Raw genomic sequence first — 24247 nt, 5'->3', positions numbered from 1 at the left:
GTTCTAACCTCTAGTTTTATTATCAACCAAACGAGATTTTTTTGTCAACTGATTAAACCTTCATTGCACAACTTTAGACTAACAGCCTACAATCGAGCTTTAAATATTACAATTACACACAAAAATTGGATTTTCTGGTCAAAACTGAGAGTCAATCAGCTCTTTTTGGTGTTTCCCATCATGCCCTCAGCCTTACAGTCAATGGAGAGGTACTGCAGCACCTGGTTCAAAAACTACAGCCGCCTAGCTCTAGTTATCGTTGTCCTCATGTGCATGACATTGGAGCAATTCAGGATCAAGTCGGACACAAATCTAATCAGCATGGATTGTGTGATGACTGTTGGTGGTCAACTCTGCGCAGGCCTGGCTCACCTCGAATAAGCCTAATGTAAGACAATCGTTAGCAGTGTTTATCAAGTTAGCACCATTCACAGCATCAGCCACCGCCATGTTGTGACCCATGTGCAGACTCTGAATCATAGATATTCTCTGAATGTCTCATACAGCTCCATTAATAGTGCACTGTACTGCCACAAACCATGACAACTCTCTGCTGTGACACAAATGTGTCTCATTTTTCATGTGAGCCTCTGCATGCTTCGTAGAAAATAAGGTGCTATGGGTCACTTCAGTGTTTTAAGAGCGCACATATACATAATGTCAGGGGGCTTGTGAGAGTCATATCCAAAAAAAAAAAAAAAAAGAGGCAGAGGCTGAAATACCTTAATGTTTAACCTCTACTGTGGGTTAACCTTCAAAAATTATACATCCAACATACACATAATGCAACTCAATAGCATATTTCATTTCAAAATCCGTATCTGCAGTTTATGAGGCAGGTCTCCTCCAAAGAAGTAAGTGAACTGACCTCCATGAATAAAACTGGTGGAGTGCCCCTCTCTTATGAAAGCCTGCTTATCAAGAAGTCCACAGGGGACTTGTTAAATAATTCTGTGTTTTTTGACTCACTGTACCTTGGGATCTCTAGAGTGTGCATTCCACCTTTAGCTTTAACCAGGTACTGTCCAGAGGACATGCCCAGGATCGTACCATCTTTATACCTGAAACAGAGGAAGATTACAGCTCACCAGCATCAAGACAAGTGGACATAACAGACATTTCTAACTTTGTTAACATCACTACTAAGATCTACTATCAGATTGCTATCAAATCTAAATGAAGAGAGGAAAGAGCGGTGATAGGCCAACATATCCTCATGAAATAGTGTTGAGTCTCATACTGTTGAGTAACTGTAAAAAATAAAGTCTGCCTTTAAATGGTGCATTTTGTCAGTTTAGTACTACATAACCGGGTTAAGAGAAAAACATGTCTTTAGTTCTTACTCACCAAGTTACAGAGGGCATGGGGTAGCCCTCAACGGTACAGAAGAGCTGGATTGGGGTGTTCTCAAACACGGTGTGAGATCTGAGTCTGACCAGGAACTTTGGTCCCCTGATCATAGGCTCCTCATGCACATATTTGTCCAGCCTCTTTGTCTTTACCTAAACAGGTAAACAAAAATACCAATACTAAACAAACAATACTAACATATAAACAATAAACACCATAGATAAACATTTTTAAAACAGTGTGATTCAACTACTATTGTCTGTCATTGAAAAGTTCAGAGATTCTTACCATTTCCTGGACATGAACCTTGGTTTTGTACTCATAGCTTTCCTCCATCGCCTCAGAACTAAAGACAAACAGTGAGTCAGTTTTCACACAGATTCAGGAGAACAATGTTTTCCTTGTACACGAGCTGAGAATTGAACAAATTCTCTGTACATGAAGATTTCACATTAGACTCATGTAAGGGTGCATCTGTGCCCAAATAACATTTACAGCAAGTATCACTGGTTTCAATACAATAACTACAGTATGTGTATGGAAAAAATGCCTTTGCTGTTGAAGGTTAATTGGGGCGTGTTGAGTATTTAGGTATTCAGGTGCCTACCAGCCCAAAAAAACAAGCTTCCAAAGAAGCTTCAGTGCTGTGTGTTAGTTTGTTTTGATATGTGGAGAAGGCTGTATGCAGTCTGTGGCCAGTGTTTAACAGAACTTATAATCTGATTCCACATTTGTAAATAAAGAAAGGAAGTTATCCATTATAATCAAAGGTCTATGAGCGAAGATGGAGGCCTCTAGCAGACTCTTCAGGCCAGCTGACTTCTCTCCTCTGAGGAGCGCACTGAAATTTGAAATTACCAGTAAAGTCACTCAGTACTGATCCAACAATCCTACCTATTACTTGCTGGGACATGGGCTGCTGTGCCTGTTTTTACTTTATTTGGATTATAAACTAAATTTAATTTTCACACAGGATATTTTTCTGACAGGCTTAAGGCATTGAAGTCTCATGCAACATGCCCGTTGCCTGAGAGCTGGAGATTGTCAGCGGGAGAGACACAGTCAGTAGTGTCAAGCCTTGTGTCCATGTCTTGCATCACTGTTGTCCATAAAGTCTCCAGGCATGATGTCATTCCACTACTGTCACCACAAAATGGCGGGGAGTGCCCAGCAAAGCAGTTGGTGTGGGAACCTCTGTGATGAGGCCAAGGCTGAAGGACCACGTTGCAGATTACGAGAGCAAGATGACCAAAAGTCATGTCTTGTGATGCATGTGGGGTATGACGAGCATTTACTGTGAGATTTGTGGTGGTATCCAAATTTCAGTGTGCTGCTCTGTAGAGGAGAGTTGCGGGGAAAAAAAAAGAACTTCACGTTTTTTCACCTCAACCTCTAAAAGATATCATCTATCTATGTCTTTTTGGTTCTTTAAATGTGCATGAAATTGTTGTCTGTTATGATCATAATGAGCACGAAATAGTAAACTTATATTTGACCAGCAAATCAGTCAATCAGTGCTTAGAGCACATTACACATACAAGCTTTATACTTACTTGAGTTTAAAATAAAAGGATTAGGAAATCAGTCAGGGAAGTGAGCTCTACATGAGCAGAATCACTACCTCTACATGAGGAAAAGAATCCAACACTTGTCAGTGCACACTCCGTCAAACTTAGTGAGCAGACCTCATTTAAAGGAGCAGGGTGTAAGATTTAGTGGCATCTTGTGTTGAGGCTGCAGATTGCAACCAGCTCAATATCCTTCCCCTAACTACTCCCTCTCCAAGCGTGTAAAAAACCTACGGTGGCCTTCTGGTAATGTAAAACTGTGAAAGGCCCCCTCTAGAGCCAGTGTTTGTCTGTTCTGGGCTACTGTATATAAACATGGCGGTGCAAAATGGCATGCTCCCTAGAAGAGGCGCTACTACTTACGTAGACATAAATGGCTCAATCTGAGATAACAAAATCACAAGGATTGTTAGATTCAGTTGATCATACACTGATGAAAACATACCTTTGGAATAGATTCCCCTGAATCCTACACACTGCTCCTTTAACAAAGGTCAGACTTGTGCCCATTAGCTGCTTATTAGCAAAGATTAAAAAAGAAGCAGTAAGAGGTGAGCAGCAGAAAAAATAAGAATTTAAAATGGTAAATAAAAACATGAAACACAGCACACACAAACAAACACACTTTCTACATAGCTACAAATCACAGCAATGTGACAGAAAATCTATAAGCAAAAGATTATTTCCCCGTGATGTTGGACTATCTTGAATTGACATCAGTCAGTTTGCTACAGGGGAAATTAAGGATGTGTTTTTGTTGTCGTTTTACTCGATCTTGATTCAATCAAAATTTAACATTTCACATAATACAGCTTCCCAAAGAGGTCTATGTTAAAATTAGTATAGCTAAGTTAAACTATATATCTAACAAATCAGTCTGCATCGACAACTTCCCGTGGTGGTTCGGATCATAGCTTTAGAAAAAGCATCAGTATAAGACTTTTGCTGCTTTAAAGTTTGGAAAGCCACTCTGAAACATGAGAAAAACACTAAAATTACATTTATCTCAACATAGCCATTAATGATCAATTTTAAAAAAAAGCTTTGATAAGCCCTCATATCCCTTTAGAAATAAATTTGGGACATCAGCTGTGAAAACCATTTTTTAAGTTAAGCTTGGCCAGCTCAGGGTTAATTTGCTCTTGATGTTAGCAGCTTACTGTTAACCAGGTTAGCTTTACTGTTTTAACCTAGTCAAAGCTTATTACTGTTACAATACTACTGTTAGTTTAATGTTTTAGTTGTAATTAGCCTTAGAGTATACCTGCTGTACTCTTTAACCACATATTTCCTCTGTTTGTGTTGGTATTCATGGTTGTACGACCCACGTTTGATCAACGCTGACATGGTGACACTGTAGGTACTGACCTGTTGGACCAGTAACACACACACACATACTGACATGGTAACAAAGTACAGTAGACCCCACTTACAAGTCAGACCAGCGACACATTTACGCCCACAGACACAAACATGAGACTACCAACTCTGAAGGACTGTCGACGTGACTTCAGGAATTAGACACGGTCATGAAGGCAAATGTGAGGAAGAAGAGATGATTAACTTGGAGTGATTGGAGCTTTTAGATACAACGCCCTACATTTCTCACTATTAATGACTTAGTGCTTTGCAACAGTACGTGTAGTGTAAAATATGGAGACAATATATCTGTGTTTACTGCCTCGACCACTGCTAAAAGAAAAGCCCTCCTGGAATTTGGACACGAGGAGTCGGAAACACTGTCACACACAAACACAGCGGTCCTACTGTCAGCTTCAGGAATGACAAGGTGACACCATATTAACTTAACGACACCAGACACACAGACACACGTGTATATACATAAACAAAAGGCATGGATATAGACTATTGTTGGACCAGTAATATAACAACCACTGACAGTACAGCTGCACTAAAGCCCATCCATCAATTTGACAGCTCCAAATTCTGCACGAGCAGTTGTATATTTATTGGTTTTACATACAGTGGGGGACTGTGAATACTGTTGTTTTCCACTTTAAAAAGACACCGTTGCTGTAATTTAATATTATGAAGTAAATATTGATTGCACAATGTATGGCTATAAAGTAATGACATCAGCTGCATTTAGACTGGTTCTGTATGGGCCTCGCTTTCACTTTGCAATTCTGTCTGCCACTGTGTACAATCTCTGGAGAAAATTAAGGCTTGATTTATGGCACAAAGGAAATACGTCAACTACTGCGCTACTAAAACAGGAAAACGGATAGCGCCTTTGTTTTTCCTGGTAGCTATCCCCAGTTGCCAAAGAGTATAAAAGTAAGTTTGCTGTAGTTACTATCCCCAATAACAGAATTGGCAGTCAGAGGAACAACCAAAGTAATGTGAAAACAAATGCAATGTGTCCGGTGTTGACTCTGAGGAAAACTGAATCTGGTTGTCTTTGTGTCAGCAGCTTCAACAATAAAACCACTTAAAAAATGCTTCAGGTGAAAGTTGAAAAGTTGTTGGTTTCCACTTTAAAGACAAGTGAATGTAACTAAATTAAACACGAACAGTTATTTAGTGTGGGGTTTGTAAAATAATAGCTGTTATGATAATACATTTCTACTGTTCGTATGACACATCCTGCACTAGCAAGAAGACTGAGACATAACATGGTGTGAACATAACACTGATACTACCCAATATAAAAAAAAGAAAGAAAGGGGAATATTGCCACACATGCCCCACTGGCAGTTAAGTTGCTGTGTGTGTGACATGAATACGTTTTACAGTGCATAGAGCAGAGGAAGAGCATAACTTTGTCTTACATCATGCAGTCATAGCGGCATTGGAACATAATTGCCTTACATCACCTAAGTCCTCAGAGACCAGAAATAAGGTCAGGTGAAACATGACGCGGATCTCCCAGCCCAGCCTAACCCTGAAAGCTACTGAGACATGCTCCGCTGGCAAAGGCATTCCTACTTCCACATCACTCAAACATTAACCTCAGAGTGTTTAACTCACTTATTATGCCCCAAAACTGCCAATCAACCTGCCAATCAATCAGACACATTACATCATAATGCCCTAACCTCTGACGCCTAAAGTCAATGATAACAGGTAAATGCCTGGTTGAATCTCGTGGTTGTGCTGTAGAGGAGCCCCCAAATTATTAAGCTGTCATAGAAAATGTTCTGTGGTTGCACACACTTCACCCCTACTCAAGGATCAGTTAGCCAGCCTGTCCAAAAGAGTCTTTGAGCTGCACCACTAAAATCACTTAACTCCCAGTTACACCTTGTAAGTAGAGTTTATTTATGAAGCAACTTCTAAAGCAGATGTCACAAAATCGAAAATCAAAGCCAACAGACACAGGAACACACTGTGCTTCCAAAGAAAATCCACATTAAACTCAGCTGCCCTCAGGCAACTGGTCACTGCAGATAGGTCATATTCTCGTCCCATTAGCCCTGCACCCCTGGAGCTGTTCTCTGCCTCCGTCGGTACAGCCATAACTGTAACAGCACAAACGCCTGCCAAATGACACCCGAGCCTCTCTCTCTGTAAAAGTAAACCTCTAAAATTGAGAACCATAAAACCTCTAAAATCCTGCAACTTGCAATAACGGTTGCTATTTCAATACAAACACTTGCTGTGTGCTAATTAGTGACAATGGGAATACAATGGAATAATAATGGCTGATTTGTATTCTTAGTTCCTTAATTCAAAAATTAAAGCTCAAATAAAATCCACACATTATAAATCCCTGAATTACACATCAGCTTTTTGTCCACTGAAGCAACAGTCTCAAATGTCCCTACCAAATTTGACTGTCCAATGGGAATCCATTTTAACCAATTAACAGTCTATGATAAACACAGAGATCTTTCTTGTGTCAAACAAGGCAATTTTAGCCATAAATCTCAAAACAGTGGTTAACTCATTTCTACAAACTGAATTTTAGCTAATCCTTCGCAAGTCATATATCCTGTAATTCATCACTTCAAGTATTATTAGCTTCAGTTAGGGGCCACTTGGTCTTGCCCTAATCTGCTCACTATCCCTCCACCCTACTGATCCCACCTGCAACACCTATGTTTGAAACAAAAGTAGATCAAAAAGCTGAGGATACAGAGGTGAGAGAAACAAACCAGATAATAAAAATACAGTTTTCTTACCCCTTGAGATTTCCTTTGCAGCGACTTCGGTTGTCAGCCTGAATCCACAGGGAGTCAGCCTAAACCAAGTACCAGGCCAACAAAACCACCACCCGTCTCCAACGACCCCCACCTGCCTCTCCCTGAGGCCTTATAAGGAGAGAGAGCTGCCTATATATAACCAGTATCCTTCAAGACTGTGGGCCACTAGAACCAGTCAACTATTTGATTAACAGGGTTTGCCCATTACAGTTTTTGGTGGATGAGTATGTTGGCACAATTGCTGGTTTCTGGGATGTTAGCACAACAAGTGATGCTTAACAACTGGTTATTCAAGTATACCAGCTGATCCAGACAATGCAGAGAATCTGTTATGGGTGGGCAGTGCTACACATGTTCAAGTTGCATTTTTAGCTCTACAGAATAGGCAGCAATACGGCAACAGGGCTGGTCAGCTTAATTTCTTCAATGCCACACTTGCATATTTCTTGAATAATAAAACATACTAAAGACAGCATTACAGAGCTTAGAGAGCATGTACCTTTAAACTCTGAAAAATAACTTTACATTCAATGTTGCAACATACAGTACATCTACAGTGTACAGCTGTTTCTCATATACAGTTAAATCATTATAGCTGCATTTCAAACAGTTCCCAAGCCCCTCTTTAAGATCTCTCTCCATCTGCACTCAGAAGCGTCTTCAGACACTGTGTCGCATGCTGAACTTTGGCCAAGGCCTATTTATAAAACTAGCTACAGTTACAGCTCGACTATTCCTGACACAGTGGAGGAGCTGTGAAACACATTTCACATCTGAGGCGAAATCATAGGATGGGACAACATGGAGTTACACTTGGGGAAAAAACGGAAAGAGAGGAGTGAGAGAGTGACAGGATGGGGGCTCAGGGAGGAGCGTGTGATGTGTGAATGGGAGAAGAGTGTGAACAACAGCTACCAAGGCGACACAAACTCAAGCAGCTTAGGTTTTTGGACTTACGAGGTCGCACTCTCATCAAATTAATGATTAAATATCAAATAATAATCATCATCATATATGCAAAATACAGTATTTATGATTTCTAATTAATTAAAATACAAATTACATTAAAAGCATTTTGTTAAGAGATTAAAATGTCAGAGGGGAGAGTCACCAAGAGTCAGTGGGACTCTGCATTGAAAATTATACAGACACATGAGACATATGACTTGTTCCTATATATGGTTTAATTTGCCTTAATAAATCTTGAACGTCTTATATGGCTAAAATATTTATAAACTCCAGTCAGTCCATGCAAGCATCAATGGACTTATGTTCACTTCTGTAGTCTTTGTTTACTCTTTGTCCTTTTGCTTGTTTTGTGTGTGTATGTGTTTGTTCGCGTGCCGGCATGTGTATGTGTACAATGTGTACAGTACTGACGTCTGTGGTCGAAAAGAGCCCTCTGTTGGTCATGTGGATGTACACTCTGTAACCAAAGCCCAGTGATAATTTTAGGACATTATGTTGCTGGCTGACAGTGAGACACTGGTAAGCCAGGGCTCCAGGGTAATGAGATGGTGGTACATTTTCAGCAAGTTGGACAAGAAAGAAATAACAGTTTTTGAAAGTGTGAGGGTACTTTTGTTGTATGATGAATCTCTGCGTCTTCCAAGTGGATATTATGACATTTTGACTCTTCCAGGCAACACTTTTTGACATTGCAATCCCTGGAGACATAGCAAGATTAATTACTCTCTCATTTTAGTCTCCTGACATGCTTAATTTTACACATTGGCTTATAATGAGTCATTATTTAAAAGGAACCCCTGGGCACTTCATACATTTAATAAGTCAGGCCTGTCCGATTAACTTTAAATTATGAATCGTTTGTGCAGAGCACTTTACAGAGGAAAATGTCTGACTGAATATTTATCTTCAATTGATGATGCATGACGTGGGGACTCAATATATAGTTCACTGTCTATTTAGAACAAGAATCAATTATCATTATATATTTTGATGTTGGACTTACACTGATCAGGACCTGAGGCATTCTGACAGAAAATTATATCTACTGTCCCTTTCCATTAATTGCACAATGTGTTTTAAATAAATAATGTAAATAAACCTCTGTTTAGGTCACATGATTTCTGTTTAGTGCTTAGAGGCATATAGGATGCAGCTTGCCAAAAACTACAGCAGCTGTAAAGACATTAATGCACAGAGTAACATTAGAGATGTACAGCAAATCCCCCAGTATGTCGTGAGCACAGTCCAGCTATTCATGTCTGCTCTCTCATTACTCACTGTCAATATATATATTTTAAATCATCCAGAAAATACATATTCATTTAACACTATGAATAATGTATGTTGTGTGGTTTAGTTGTTAAGCCTGACTACAGATACATTCAGTAATTTGTTGTGAAAGCATTGTAAAACCACCACTCTCTGCTGACACGCTTCCAAATTTCACAAGTGCCTGAGCACTGCTGTTGGCAGACCGTTTTCATATTGTTCATTCAAAACCATTAAAACTGGGTTCATCAGAACGCAGTTTTGTTGAATTAAATTTGAGTTAGTAACAAAAAAACATCAAGACATACGAGTACCTGTGTGGTGTTTAATAAAAATTCTTCATTTTAGCTTAATAAACTTAATCATTACATATAATAAAACAAAAACCTGTGACGAGACCTGGCCTTACTTAACTACTAGAATATTATCATTAGAGCAAGCTGTCGCAAAAGGGGCGCTTGCACAGTTACATCACCGAATCTAGTTTCACATCATCATCATTCACGTCTTCAAGACAAGGAGCACCCGGTGGGACCCGAACAATAGATCAAGCCTACCATCCCACCACGTGATGACGTGTGACGTCCTCGGCGCTCCCGATTGGCTGAGCAGACAGACAGGTAGTGAAGCGGCTGCGGGACATAAACAACAGACTGCTCCCTTGTACATATCCCGTAGCTGTCATGTACCAGTGTAGTTAGATTTTTTTTAAATGAAAAGCTGCGCAGTGTTTGAGTAACCACCGCAACATATCCGGCACGAGGTGAGACCAATTTAATCAGGGCAGCTGTTTAAAACGACCCGTGTTAGTTTATAACTGATGTTCAGTTTTACGTTGTCCGTTGTGCTCAACCAACTGAAGCGTCAGTTAGCTGGTTAAAGTTTAACGTTAACGTCCAACTGCCGATATTGTCTCGAGTGTTTAGCTCGGTTTAGCTAACGTTATCACAAATGTAGCTGCGAACGTTAGCTTTAGATTAGCACGAGGTTAGTTCATGTTAACAACAGAAAAACGCTGTTTGTTAACTAAAATTTTATTTAATTCCGAGTGTGATAGCTTGTTATTGTTCGACACCATTTTTTCCTACGGGTGCTACACTGATAGCTGCACTGCAGTTAAAAAGCGTCTAAGTATCTAAAAAGTACATAACGTTACATATGTCTTTGGCATTGTTGTTGACTTAGTGTGTAAGACGCCTTTTGTGTATTGACACAAACAGGACAGTTTCAACACGACACAGGGAACTCCAGCCTGAGATATGTCACAGAGCAGCACATTTTAGCACAAGCTGAGAAATATCTATCCTGTGATAATTAGATCCACATGATCACCTGTCGTCTCCATAAGTAGTGGGATTTTTCACTGTTTGCTAAACGAGCCCGGGTAATATGGGTGCATTTGTTACTGTTTCTGTATTTGAGGGAGAAGTTGCTAAGGTTTAAGTTTTTTTCTCGATTAGCTAATTAAACTGTTACATGAGATCTTAATTACCACTTCCCACAGTCAAAGCCTCTACCCGTTTTTCTCCTTTTGCCAGTCACTGTGCACAGGAGGCTGTTGTTATTGCTGAGTTAACTAGACCTGCACTATATTAAAAGTGTCCCTAGATAACCTTTGTTCTAACCTAGTGCTATATAGGCTAAATAAAACTGGACTAATTCTACACTCTGGATGTAGTTTTAATGTTGTAATGTGGGTCTTGCAGGGACATGGGATGTTCTGATGTTTAATACTAACTACCATACTTTATAGTATGCCTGTTAAAGGTTTAGTGTGTCCCAATACATAGTATGTCTAATACAGAATGCCAAAAAATACCAGGATGTTCTACTACATCCGGTCAGATTTTGCAGTATGCAAGCTAGCATGCTTTACTGACTATTCTGACCCACAATTCTTTGCACAGCAGATGGTATGTCACATCGACTGACCCACGAACACTATACAGCTTGACAGCTCATTGACAGATGACAAATAATAATATGAATATTTTGTTCACTTAAACTATCAACATTCCTAAGTATTACAATCAACAAAAGGACATAACTATGAAAATAACAATGGCAATGCAACATGTTGCAAATATTATGTTAGAATCTACAAGTTGTCCGGGTTGATCTCCATCTCAGGAGAACTCGATAAGTGACCTTTTTTTTTTTTTTTTTTTTACCTCCAAGGCAATGGATACAAAAGCAAGAGTGTCAAAGTTCAGGGCCTAAGGTTAAAAAAAAAGTATGCGATTCAGAACGCACCCTGCGTTCTGCATAAAAGGAGCTGTGACTGAAAAATCTATTATCTTCTTTTAGGTCAGACATGAGGCTCTGCGCCCCTCTTCTGCTCTGCCTGGCAGTAGCCCTGTCATCTGCCTTTGTGATTTCACCTCCGTAAGTACAGCAAAATAATACACTGTACTCATAGATGAATATGATGGTAGATGGCCTAATGAACCCTGAATTTTCTGCCTCTCCTTTTTTATGTCTATTAAATTAACATATAACTCTCAATACACAATGTTGTGTCCTTATCATCCTTTTCAAATAACAAATGATTTGCCTGTGTGTGTACTTCAGACACATGTGGACCAAACTGATCCTGACCCACCACTGGCCAACCACCTTCTGTAGTGTAAGTTTCTTCCTGCCTTTATTTTTTCCTTATTTTGATCATTTTATAGATGCAACAGGGCTAATTCACAAAAACACAGGTGTAATTAATAAAACTTATGATTGCTATTTAGCTGGTTGAAAAGCACATAGCCATCACTAATGTTATTAGTACCACTTGTGCTTTTCCCACTAAGAAGGGTAAAAATATTCGCTGTGAATTAAGACTGATGTATTGGACCAGATTCAGCTTTTTCTCTATTAACATTTTTTTCTCCTGTGCAGGATGAAAGGAGGCTGTTACTTACTTAAGCCCCTAAATCAATAGTTTAATGTTCAACTGAATAAATACCACAGTCATTGATGAGAAACAAGGTTTTCAATATACTATGATAAGCAGCAGCACTATCAGCAGCCTGTGGTTGATGAGCCAGGTTTTGGTTTTCACAGTCATCTCAAGAGCCTCTTTGTTCCCTAAACTTTAGTGTGTTTTCACATGCAGCATTCTTAGTCCAGCAGTAACTTAATCCATGGGCCTAGCCAAAGTATTATGTTGTTATCTGGCTAGATTCTTTTCATCACCAGCAAAAATGAAAATAGCCTTGTTACAAACTAAGGGTAGTATGGACAGACAATATTTCTTCAAAAATTATGATAAATTGATTAACAACATGGTATCCCATGTTAAGATAATGTTCCCTTCTCATACTGCCCTGGAATGATACCTATATACTGTATCACTGCTTCAGTGTATAACCCTTAAATGTCATGTGATGTCTCTGTCTGAGTCATGAGACTGGCTGTGTGTCAACACTGTGGTTTGAGTAGGCAAGATTCTCTTCAACACAGGAAGATGCTGTTTTAACCATTCCTTAAGTCACGAAACAAAATACACATCCCTTATTTTGTGCTTTTTAACACTTTTCTTGCTGTTTTTGCTTTTTGAGAACATCTCTGATGGTTTAAACCTTCAAGTGATGTGGTTTTGTATCATGTGCCTGGCTGTGTGGTAGAAGCAAAGTTTTGGTAACATTGTGTTCTTGTTATGACAACTCTCTGTTTGGGCTTAAAATGTTTTGCCACTTATTTGCTCTCAGTCTCATTTTGCTTAATAATTGAGAAACTAACATTCTCAGCAGAGGTTTGAAGTTTTGACACACCAAGGCCTAACTTTGGAGATAAACATAAATACAATAAACAAGACATACTGTATCTCTAAAGTGATTGTTCATTTCATTAATCGCTTAAGTCTTTCATCAAGTACAAACAGTAAACCATTGCAAGTGGTACTGATAATTAATAGAATTAATCATTAGTCACCACCTGTGACTAGCTTTGTGTTCATTTCAACCTTTTTTTATTCTTGCATTTTTGTACTTAAGTTTAGTGAGACACTGCCAGCAGAGTATCAGTGTATATTAATTAGTGATAACAGAATTCAGTGTAAATCTTGTGTGTCCAGATGGAATAACAATACTCATTTTTATACATTTCAGATGGAACACCCAGCATGTCATCCCAACTTGAGCTACTGGACACTTCATGGTCTCTGGTATGTGTGTCTGTTTTAATCAGATAAAAGTGTCATCTTCTCTTTTTCAGAGTGGCAGATCTTGCTGAACAACTACTTGCTATGTATTACCTTTTAAAAAAATATTCAGAGTAAATGTACTGTCTTAAAATGTTTACTTTTACAACATATTAAAAAGATACAGTAGGCTTGGGCAGTATCTATTTTTTCATGTCATTTTCTCAGACATTTTGAGGATGTAAAGTATCTGATGCTATTTGTGTGGTTAAAAAAACAGCAGTGGGGCTGCTGCATGCTGTGCACTGCATCACCTCAATACAGAATTTCTTTATTACTTTAATAAAAACGGGGAGTGTCAGTATTTTTGACACTACTGAAAATCAGATCGTTTGGATTTCCAAACACCCTGGTATAGCCTACATAGTACAGAAACTGCTAAATCTTAACGTATAGTATAAGAATAAATACAGCAAAGAACTAGTTGTGCATTACTTGGAGAAAGAAATGCTATGTATGGCAAAACAGCTCTTTGAATCAGTTACTGTTGCTTGGTGGTAATAATATAATATAATATAATATAATATAATATAATATAATATAATCTCTCTCTGCAAGTAAGGAACACAGGCCTAATATTTAATAATAATCTAATATGATCTGATGTTTTGAATCTTTTTGTTTTCCAGGCCAGATAAAGGGATTGACTGCAATTCATCATGGCATTTCAACTCTTCTCAAATAGAGGTACAGCACTTGTTCAGTCCGAGTGTGTCTTTATAACTGTGTGTAAAACTCATAAAAGTAATTTATTCTCTTTCTATAGACCTGTAGTCAGTTTAATTTATCAAGAAGGAACATAAACAGACACTAGCACAGATTGTAAAATTTGGCATTACCAAAATTGGGAAGGTATGGTGGGAATGATTTTCTAATCTTTCTCTCCAGCTTGTATACTGATAAAACAAATCTGTTTTTCAGGACCTGCTTCCAGACATGAAGAAGAGTTGGCCTGACTTACTTAACCCCTCATCTGCTGGATTCTGGTATTGTATCAGTCCCTCCTGTTTTTTATTGCCTGTTAATCTGTCTGACACTTTTTAACTGTGTGCTTTCTAGTTAATATACTATAGTACTACACTGCTACTACATCACTATCATCTTTCATGTATCTTCCAACTGCTGCTGCACTGGTTGTATTTTTTGACAGTGCGTCTTCAAGTGGCTGTGGATATGCAAGTAATGTGACAGAGATAATAACTACTGCTTATTGCTATGTGTTTGTTGTTCTGTTTCAACAGGAAGTATGAGTGGCACAAACATGGCACATGTGCAGCTAAAGCAGCTTCGCTGAATAGTCAACATAAATACTTCAGCAAGGCACTGGAACTATACCATAAAGTGGATTTGGACAGGTATAGTACATACACACACGCGCGCACGTCTTTCTACAGAAACAATGACTGATTTTAAGTTCTCAGAACTGTCTTACAGTTACTGATAGGGTTGCAGTGATATGCAGGTTTCAAGGTATACTGTGATATGAAAGTTGACAGTTATCATACCATGTACATTTGCTTAGCTATGATATTTTTTTTTTTTTTTTTTTTTTTAAAGCTAATGGACGGAGAATCTCACTTTTATTTAAGTTATTTTCTAAAGGGAGACTTTTTACATATTGAAAATGGTTTTAAAGAGGCAACAGATAGGATTCGTTTTTTTTTTAGCTTGGCGCCACCTAGCGTCAGCAGTGTTGCTCGCACTGTCGCAAAGACCAAATTGACCGTGGGGATCAGAGATAATCAATAAAATGTAGGCTGTAAAGCCACCAGTGTACCTCTATGTATATGTAGAATGAGAAGGTGTGTGGACACTCTACTAAAAAAATGAGTAAAGAGACCGAGCAACAATTATCAGATTTATCTGAAGAAAAAACAAATAGTAATGCAAATAATTACACCAGAATGCACAGTACCAGTGCAATCAACTCACAGTAAATTATACCAGTATGTACAGTATCAGTACAAACAACAGTAGACATGTAAGGGATAATCTATAGTGAGCCGGTGACTGTTGAAAAATAACTCCCGACAGGGGAATGGAACCCCGACGCATAGCAGAGTTATTTTTCAACAGTCACCGGCTCACTATACATTATCCCACTTAGAACATGGCTTACTACTAAGACATTCAAATGTTACAACTGGCATCAATATTATTAAACTGCTGGCAGAGTGTTTTGACAGAGGAGAGGCGTTCACCAAACAAACGGGAGCGGAGGAGAGGATTTTACTCCACTTCTCCCGGTCGGAGAGGCTGGGTGCCCAGTAGCTGCGGCGGGGCGGTGGGGGTAATCACTGTCCGAGGGCCGCCGTAAAATGGCTACGAGGATGTCAGCTGACCAACACTTGCTACCCGGTCCCTGGTTGCGGCGATTTGCGATGCTGGCCAGCTAGGAATGAACCAGCAGCCAGTACAGTACAGTCCTCTCTGGTCTAGCTAACATTTAACCGTGTTACTTACAGATCCATTAGAAAGAAAGCTAGCTGGACATGGGTTTTGAAGCCTCTTTGGTCACGGAGCTCCCTCCATCTCTTGAATGCCTGACTGAGGTTTACTCTCGTTTTTCCTCTTCTTTTATCACTCTCCTTTTTGCTCTTCTTTGCCTCCTCAGACAGATAAGCTCGTTTTCTTTTGGGAGGCCGTTTTTCACTTATCTCCAAACTTTGTCCATCTGCCATTGTGCTCCTGACTAAACTGTCTCATGCCCCGGCCAGTTCCTCATAAGGACCAGCTCCAGTCCCTGATTGGCTGACCGACCAGTTTGGCAATACATGACGCATTTCCTGCCGTAAAGCAAATTTTTTCTGCGAAAATTCGTTCCCGGTGGCAGAAGCTTATTGCAAAGCCATTAAGTAACCTATGTAAACGCTGATAGTCTGATTTTACTGTGTATACTACCCTGTGCAACCCACATTATTTTCATAATGATATATATAGGCAAAAATGCTGTCTGTTGCTTCTTTAAGTTTCAGCCATAGTGATAAACGGCTTGTGATAAACCAAAAATAACCCTTCTGTTTTCATTTCTTTAAGGTTCATTCTGACTGATATTAATTTTGTAATACCGTGAAACAGCAACATTTTCTGAAATGGTTACTGTATTGTGAAAATCTCATACTGTTGCAGCCCTAGTTACTGATCACTCCATGTTTGCCTTCCACAGTGTAGTTCACAGAAACTGACTCCTGTTGTACAATTATTTTAAGTTGGTCTGTATAAAAGCATCAAAACCTCAAAGACTACAATAGAAATTTATGGAAATTTGTGTTTCTGTTACTGTAGCATCCTGAAGAAGTTTGACATCACCCCTTCAGAAAAATACTACACAGTGGGTCTATTTATATTTCAAAATCAAATTATGCCATATTCTTAAGTATTACTGTTATGTTGGGAATAATCTGTGGCATAAAATTGCCTCATAATAATTAAGTCACAACTAGTCCCTCTCACGTTTGCTCTTCTCTCTGCTCCTAATGTGTCTGTGTGTAGCTTTCACAAATTGAGGGAGTCATAGAGAACTTCTACGGGGTCACACCTAAGATCCAATGTGCCCATCCATCAAAGGTAAAACACCTTCAGTCAGTTAATGAAATCATAATTTGCCCTTTGTGTTTTTCAGGAACATTTAGGCACTTTTTGTGTTAGGTGTAGCTGTATTTAAGATTCTTATATTTCCTATGTTGGCTGATCAACTCTTAGATTGTTAAATGTTTTTGTGTTTGACAGAATGCTGATGTCCAGGTTTTGGGGCAGATTGAGATCTGTTTTGACCCTGACTTCACCCTCCTGGATTGTGAGAAACATCTTAACAAGGAAACAATATTTAAGGGAGACTGGGACAATGAAATTGCTGTTGACAAGGTGTCTGGGTTCAACGTGTGTGACCATGATATGCCAGTTTACTACCCACCTCTTCAACAAAACAGAAACTGAAATGCAGCAGCACACTACAAGCCCACTTTCACACACACAAGACATGCAAACAAATATATTTGTTTGCCAGTCAATTGTACTGTAATGTTTTTCTCAGGCCTTATAATAAACATCATAATTAAATTATGCTGTATATCAAAAATAGCCTCACATATAAACATTTTAGAACTGCATGAAAATTCTGTCTGTGTCAGATACTTGAAAAAATCTGATTTAAGTGCATTTTTTATTTTTTATTGTATCCTACAAAAACCAGGACACAAACGGCACTGCTACGTAGTGCTTTAATGGAATTACGTCCCTTCCTGACCCCTGCTAGCAGATGAATCCCATGTAGTGCACAGCATGTTGTTTTTCCACGGCTCAACAGGAGGCATCATGGTGATTTCAGGTCAGGCAGGCAGACAGGCGGTTTATTTACTGTATCTTTTTTGCAAATGAGTGCAGCCTTGTGCCAGATTCATTCATTATTACAGACTTAAATGCAGTGGTCGAACCCTTGTGTATATCTTGTAACTGTGCTGGACATATTTTAAACCACATTTGTGTGCCTATGTTCTACACAATACGTGCTATCTCTTTTCTGCAGCAGTGATTGGCATTTTAGCATTAAATAAATGCTTTTTAGCATAATGATAATGAAATTAATCCAATACATCAGCATAGCTGGTATTCTCTATTGTTAAATCACTACGTTAATAATATTGTGTATTATGCATATGTATGAGGGCTTTTCGGGGCAAGGGCCAGACTTTCTAAACAAACACTGCTGTTGTCAACAACATCCACAATCTTTGAGGCATTTTAAACTAGTGGTAGTAATCATTAGCTACCCTCTGATGTTGCCAAGTACACAAGCAATTATTGAGTGTTGTGCTGACAGCCTGCTTCAGTCTGTCAATTGATGTTAAAAGACAACTGTTAGTCACATATGTGAGCTTAGGAAGTAAATATAGTACATAGTTTATAGAGAAAATGCTTTAGTGTCAACTACACTGTTCACTTTAAGTAGATATGAGTCCAAAAAGCCAAGTATTTTTCTATGGAAACCTCACAACACATATAGCAATACATTTCACAAGATGTCACACGAGTTCATGGCGCACCATGTTTGCCACACATGCTCTCAGCCTGTACAGATCAAATACTTGTTTCTCAGTGACATAGGAAGTGTTTTGGTAAACACTATTTAATCTCTAACTGATTTGTACAATGACTTGTTTCTATTGGTGCTGCTGGCTATGGCTGTTTTTGTGCTTAAATAGATCAATTAAGTGTAAAATGAAAGGTAAAATGACTATTGTTATAGCTGCAGTGAACAAATGCTGTGGTGGGAAATTAATGAAATGAACATTTGTACTGTCGTTTTTAAAATGTAAATAAAACATTCAATATTGATTCAATCTGCCTTCTTGTCATCAGTGAGCTATTATGCAACATTCAATATTAATTAAAGTGCATTTATTTGCATTTTTTATTTATGTAATTGAGAGAATTCAGTCTATAAATACAGCCAGGTGAATAAACATAGAAGAACTGTCTGCCTGAGAACAAGTGCACATCTCAACCTCTGTCAAAATGCCTGTCTATGCATGTAATATAATACAGTATCGTAATAGTACTACGCCTATTTCTATCTGTCCACATCCACTCAGTGTGTATGAATATTAATGTCGTGATCTCCTTACAGAGCCATAATCCTCCCGGGACAAAGACACCAGTCCATAATCCCGAATCTCCTCCCACAACACAGCACATCAGATTGAATGAACACATCTGATTACATTTTCAATAGTGCTTAAATGCCCTGAAACTATGTGCCAGCTATACACTCAATGTGCTCCAAATCCTGTCAAACACATAAAAACAGCACTATGAGCTCAGCTTTTAGTGATGTTCCAAGTTTGGAGATCATAGTGTGAGTGTTTGAGGTGAATTATCCTGTCTGAAGAAATTGAAATCTTTTAGAAATAAATTCGAGCCCACATCGGTTACCGCGTTTCACCCAGGTAGAGCAGCAGCCCTAACTTTAACCCCTGCTTCCATCTAATAACCCCCCCTCATCTTCCCTACTTCCCTTGGTCTCTATTTCCACCTCTCTCCCTCTCTCTCTGCTTATGTAACACTGCAGTTCTGCAAAGCTGCTGATGTGACAGATCCAAATACCTACACACACACACACTCACACACCCAGTGATCAACCAGATCATGCTGTACTCTCTGATCGCTGTCCTTGCCTCTGTCACCACTATTGATGGCAACATTGATTGCTGTCCTAAAATTGAATTGCAAATGACACTGACTCAGAGCCACACAGACCTCTGCTGGTATCCTGCTTATACACTACTTTATGTTGTCATTTGTCATCATTTTTCCATTCAGCCTGTGTGTTATCGGGTGTCAGGCAGGAGCTAAAGGGAAGGGACAGAGGAAAGAGGGAGACAGAGAGAGGTAGCTGGGTTACACCATGTGACCTCGCCAGCTGTTGCTGTATGCTGGTGGGAGAAACAGGGAGGGAGGTGAGGGACAGGAACAGGGGAGAATGAGAGAGGGAGGGGTCGGGAGCTCGCCGGCACACAATGTGACTGGTGACAATCCCTTCTGCAGAGAGAGCGAGAGAAAGACAGGGAGGCAGTAGGGGATGAACACACACATGCTCAGGCAGGGATGTGAAGAGGGAGCTCACACACACCTCTCCTGATTCAGCGGAACAGATTTATTCGTCACCTCTCCCGGCAGCCTCACACAGCGAGCCGGCTGCAAAACACAAGACAATCCCAAACCCAGCAGCACCTGCCCCGTCCGTCAACCCATCTGTCTGTCTGCGCAGATTAACGGCTCTGTTACAACTCTGACTGCGTGCTTACTGGCGTCCACTGCGTCTGAGAGACAGAGGGGGGACACGACATCCAGACAGACGAGCGGCGAATGTGAATGATGGGAAAACTAAAGAGCGACGACTGCATTGAGGATGGGCCAATGGATAAACTGCGGGACAAATAAATAACCGAAGAAAAAAAAAGCCCTGCTTCTGCATCTCTACCTTAGGACCCCCCTGCAGGGAGATGTTCATCATTATGGGATAGATGCACAGGTCTGCCTGTTGCCATGGATACCAGCACGCGAAAATTCACAGTGCGGAGATGGTTTTCTATCTACCTGAAGAACAAGGCAGCAAGGAACAAGAACAACACAGGCTTCTGTCAGCTAGAGGTTAGTCAAGCTGTTCAGACACCCACCCAGGAGCGGTGCAAACTTCTACCAACTAGAGATTAGTACATGTGTGTGAATCTGTGCGTGCTGGAAGGGTGGTGGTGGGGGGATTGCATCACAGTTGCACCATGTGTGTGTTTGTGAATATTAAGGCCAAAACAGCAGCCGTCTCATATCAACAGTAGATGTGGATGTGTCAGAAGAGCCTGCGTGCACATGGGAATGGGTGTGGGAAGAATGTGTGCGATTTGGTTTGTTGTGGAGGGGTTCAGGAGTCATTGCAGCATCGTTACAGCTGTTCCTCTGCCTGTCTGTCAAGAATGCAGAACACAGAGGGGCAGAGAGACGCTGTGTTTTGACTGAGAGAGGGAGACGGGCTGCATGAAAATACATTCAGGGAGACAAAAGTGCTATCAGGCAAACAAGCAGCCAGGCAGGCAGGTTGATAGATAAATAGATAGAGACAGATTGATTCAGTGGATGGCAGTGGAGGTCTATTTATAGCCCAAACAAACCAGCAGGGAGTAGAGAAAGGCAGTATGCTGTTTGCAGCACATCTACCTGTTTGTTGGAGATATAAATAGAAACTCTCCCCTCCTCTGGTCTTTGCTGTTGTGACCAGGTGCTGATGAATCATCTTGACAGGCTATCTACCTGTTTGTGTGATTGACTGTTAGTCTTTGTGGCTGGCAAATGTCTGTCTGCTTGTGTTTGTTTACCTATTTGGCTGACTCTCCACTTCTGTAACATGATGCTTTGACGCTCCATGTGGGGAAGATCTCCTTTCACTTCCCTCCTCTTCATGGGAAGGTCAAATTTCAGGGTGTAGATCAGCATCCCAGAAGCTGGTGCTGAGGCCTTGAACCTGTTTCCCTCTGGTCAATGGACATCACTCCTGCTGTCCTGAATAAAACAGCAATTAATCACAAAGGGCAAACTGCTACTGCACTACTCTGTATGGGCTAAAACTTTCCAGCATGTTACACTGCAGCCACGCCCCAGTTAGTGATATCACAGCAGGTGATTGTTGTGTAAAAAACTATATTACAATTGCTTTGACTTTACAATTTTAGTGTGTGAAAACTAAATATTAATAACTGTTAAAGGGACAGTTCACACCAAAATCAAAAATACATGTTTGGGTTTTTTTTGTCTTACCTGTAGCAGTATTCATCAATCTAGATTGTTTTGGTGTGGGTTGCCGAGTGTTGGACATAATAGTCGTAGGTGTCTGCCTTCTCTGGAATACAACAGAACTACTTAGATGACGCTCTCCAGAAACCATGACCCAGTTACTCAAGGTAATCCATAGTTTTTATGTAGGAACTATTTTCTTTCTTCCAAACTACAACCGCCAAGAAAGGAAGCGTGCATCTACTAATGGACCAGAGGCCCGTTCTTGTAACGGCGCGAGATGTAAACATTAGGCTCGTTCAAGACAAGCCAGGCCTGTGCCGATCACCAATAATCACCACACACAATGCATGCTGGTTTGATTTGTGTCCAACTTCATCCTGACTCGCTCTGACATCATGCAGAAGTGGACAACAATACTCTCACAAGATCGAGGCGGTGGAATTTTTTAGAGCTGGGCACTGCAGTGATCTCTCCACCAACTTCAAGACTCGGGGCATGATTTAAACGCCTGACTCTCACCTGATCTAACTGCTGATTGGTTTTAATGTGGGGCTGATGATGACATTTTGTAGTCAGAGACTAAATAAATTCATAATACAGATGATAAACTAAACATAGTCTATTGTATGAACACTAGACTGTTTTAATCATTGAAGTATTCAGCAACACAAAGACTTGTGGTAAGGGAGATGTGAGGGTTCTTAAAATGACTGATCTTTAATATAATCTGTTGTCTTGTATTTCTTTTCTCTGTTTGAATATTAATGTTTTTAATTTATTTAGGTAGTTTGAGGGTAGCCGCCTGTAAAGCATTTAAACAGGCTACTCGTCATAACTGAAACAATTGGAGACTGCAAATAAACTGATATATGGGTCTAATAACATTTTAATAAATCAGAATCAGATCCAACAGGATGAGTGTTTCTGTGACTTCCTGTACAAACTGCTGGAAACTGTCGGGAAACCGCCAGACTTGACTGCTGCTTTTTATCACCTTCCCCTGTAGCACCTGCCTGATCTCGTCCACTTTCTGGGCGAGGAGCAGTTCAAAACAAGCCTATTAATTGCATCCCTACCAGCTGAGTTGTAACGTTTGCTACTTCAGTGGTGCTAGGTGAGCTAGCTAAGCTGCTCACAACAAGGTCTGTAGATTATCTTGACTAACCAAGTCATGATTTCTGGCTAAAGACATAGCTGTTGAGTTTTTCAAATGTATTTTTTGGCACTTTGACTACCACAAGCCAAGTGCCATCTAATTTCATTCTATTTGAGAGAAGGCAAACAACTCTACGGCCAATAACTCCTACACTTAACAACTCACACCAAAACAATCTAGACTGATAAGTAGCACTACAGGTAAGAGGGAAAATATGCATTTTTGATACTGGGGTTAACTGTCCCTTTAAAAAGCCATTTACTCTAATAAACTTTACGCATGACGTGATTTACATGAAGTATTATTATAATTCTACATACCAGAATTTGAGTCTCAGAAGTAGCATTTTGTGCATTTACATAAATTGATGTGAAAACTGAGTCGAAGCCAGTGTAAAATATTGTGATAGAAAATCCTTTGACATTACTGACTGTGTTAGGTGGGGTGTGGATCTGTGCTGTTGCTGTGCTGCCATGTCAGCAGTTGATATGCTGTCAGGTTTGTTTCACTGAGGATGAATGTGTGGCTCAGCCTGGCTCTACACTTCCTTAGGGATCTAGACTGCAAGAAAAGTATAGTTTAGTAATTATCTCCATCTTGTAGAGCAAAAGGAATTGCAAAGAGGGTGAGGTTATTTCATGTTTCTAATACGAATTTATTACATGGCATTTCTGCATCAATCTAGAGATTCTGACTCTTGGTCCCTACAAAATTTCTGATAAAAGGGAAACTGCTCTAGAACAATTAGACTTATGTCTCCCTCTGGCAGATTTTGTTATTGTTGTAATGACAATAAATCCCAACAGCTGAATTTGAGACCAAATGGCTTGCTTTGCTGCATGCTTTTGACTTGGCTAAACTGTAACAGAGAAGCAAATGTGCTGTGATACTCAATAACACACTCACTACAGAGATAGTCCCAAAGAACTTGCTGTCCTGGCAGAAACAGATCTAAGTGACAGCTTGATTATTTTTAGCTTTATATGGACTTTGAGTCTTGGAAATTATTCCAATTCCAAACAGAAGGACAGATCTTCCACCATTATAGAAACACTATGCTGCAGTGATTAAATGCCAATAAGGCCTCAAAATGTTTTGAGTGGCAGACATCTTTGTCAATTCTACAAACCTTACCTGATCATTAACACTGTACGTTATGTAGATAAAGCTTTAGCTAAACTACAGACCATATTTATAAAACTAAAATGCCTTTGTGTATGTGAGTTTGTTCAGAAAAAATAAAGACACTAAAAGACAAACAGAAAAGTGAACTCCCTATTTCGCTGCTCAC

At 39.7% G+C, this 24247-nt stretch overlaps 3 protein-coding genes across 4 annotated transcripts in view; 2 read left to right on the top strand and 1 right to left on the bottom strand.

Annotated features, from left to right (window-relative positions):
* Positions 1-7186, bottom strand: part of myom2b (myomesin 2b) — a 43747-nt gene extending 36561 nt beyond the window's left edge. Inside the window, exons 1-5 of one of the 2 annotated variants that reach the window (XM_033639555.2) lie at positions 7064-7186; positions 4183-4286; positions 1639-1696; positions 1348-1502; positions 975-1061 (exon numbers count right to left, since the gene is read on the bottom strand). In XM_033639555.2, the coding sequence (XP_033495446.2) occupies positions 975-1061; positions 1348-1502; positions 1639-1696; positions 4183-4265 (383 nt within the window). In that variant the 5' untranslated portion in view covers positions 4266-4286; positions 7064-7186. The remainder of the gene's footprint in view (positions 1-974; positions 1062-1347; positions 1503-1638; positions 1697-4182; positions 4287-7063) is intronic. The other variant, XM_033639606.2, reaches the window with a different exon arrangement.
* A 2759-nt stretch (positions 7187-9945) lies between these two features.
* rnaset2 (ribonuclease T2) lies at positions 9946-18848 on the top strand. The gene is made up of 10 exons (XM_033635793.2): positions 9946-10085; positions 11630-11707; positions 11894-11948; positions 13423-13478; positions 14144-14201; positions 14436-14500; positions 14756-14869; positions 16800-16845; positions 17007-17081; positions 17244-18848. Exons 2-10 carry the CDS (start codon positions 11637-11639, stop codon positions 17448-17450), a joined length of 747 nt encoding a protein of 248 aa, XP_033491684.1. The 5' UTR covers positions 9946-10085; positions 11630-11636; the 3' UTR covers positions 17451-18848.
* Positions 18849-19871: 1023 nt separating this feature from the next.
* rps6ka2 (ribosomal protein S6 kinase, polypeptide 2) overlaps positions 19872-24247 on the top strand; it is a 28694-nt gene continuing 24318 nt past the window's right edge. The window contains exon 1 of the mRNA XM_033629753.2: positions 19872-20663. Within this exon, the coding sequence (XP_033485644.1) occupies positions 20559-20663 (105 nt within the window). The 5' untranslated portion in view covers positions 19872-20558. The remainder of the gene's footprint in view (positions 20664-24247) is intronic.

Source organism: Epinephelus lanceolatus, chromosome 2 (genome assembly GCF_041903045.1).
Source record: "Epinephelus lanceolatus isolate andai-2023 chromosome 2, ASM4190304v1, whole genome shotgun sequence".
NCBI lineage: Eukaryota > Metazoa > Chordata > Actinopteri > Perciformes > Serranidae > Epinephelus > Epinephelus lanceolatus.
The sequence above is the reverse complement of the archived record's forward strand: the minus strand, read 5'-3'. Positions and strand labels throughout refer to the sequence as shown.

Excerpts from the sequence above, each read along its gene's own strand:
- rnaset2 (XM_033635793.2), top strand. The coding sequence starts at position 11,637 with ATGAGGCTCTGCGCCCCTCTTCTGCTCTGCCTGGCAGTAGCCCTGTCA. Across the intron at positions 11,708-11,893 it reads GCCTTTGTGATTTCACCTCC|ACACATGTGGACCAAACTGA; the intron begins GTAAGTACAGCA and ends TGTGTACTTCAG. Across the intron at positions 14,501-14,755 it reads CCCTCATCTGCTGGATTCTG|GAAGTATGAGTGGCACAAAC; the intron begins GTATTGTATCAG and ends CTGTTTCAACAG.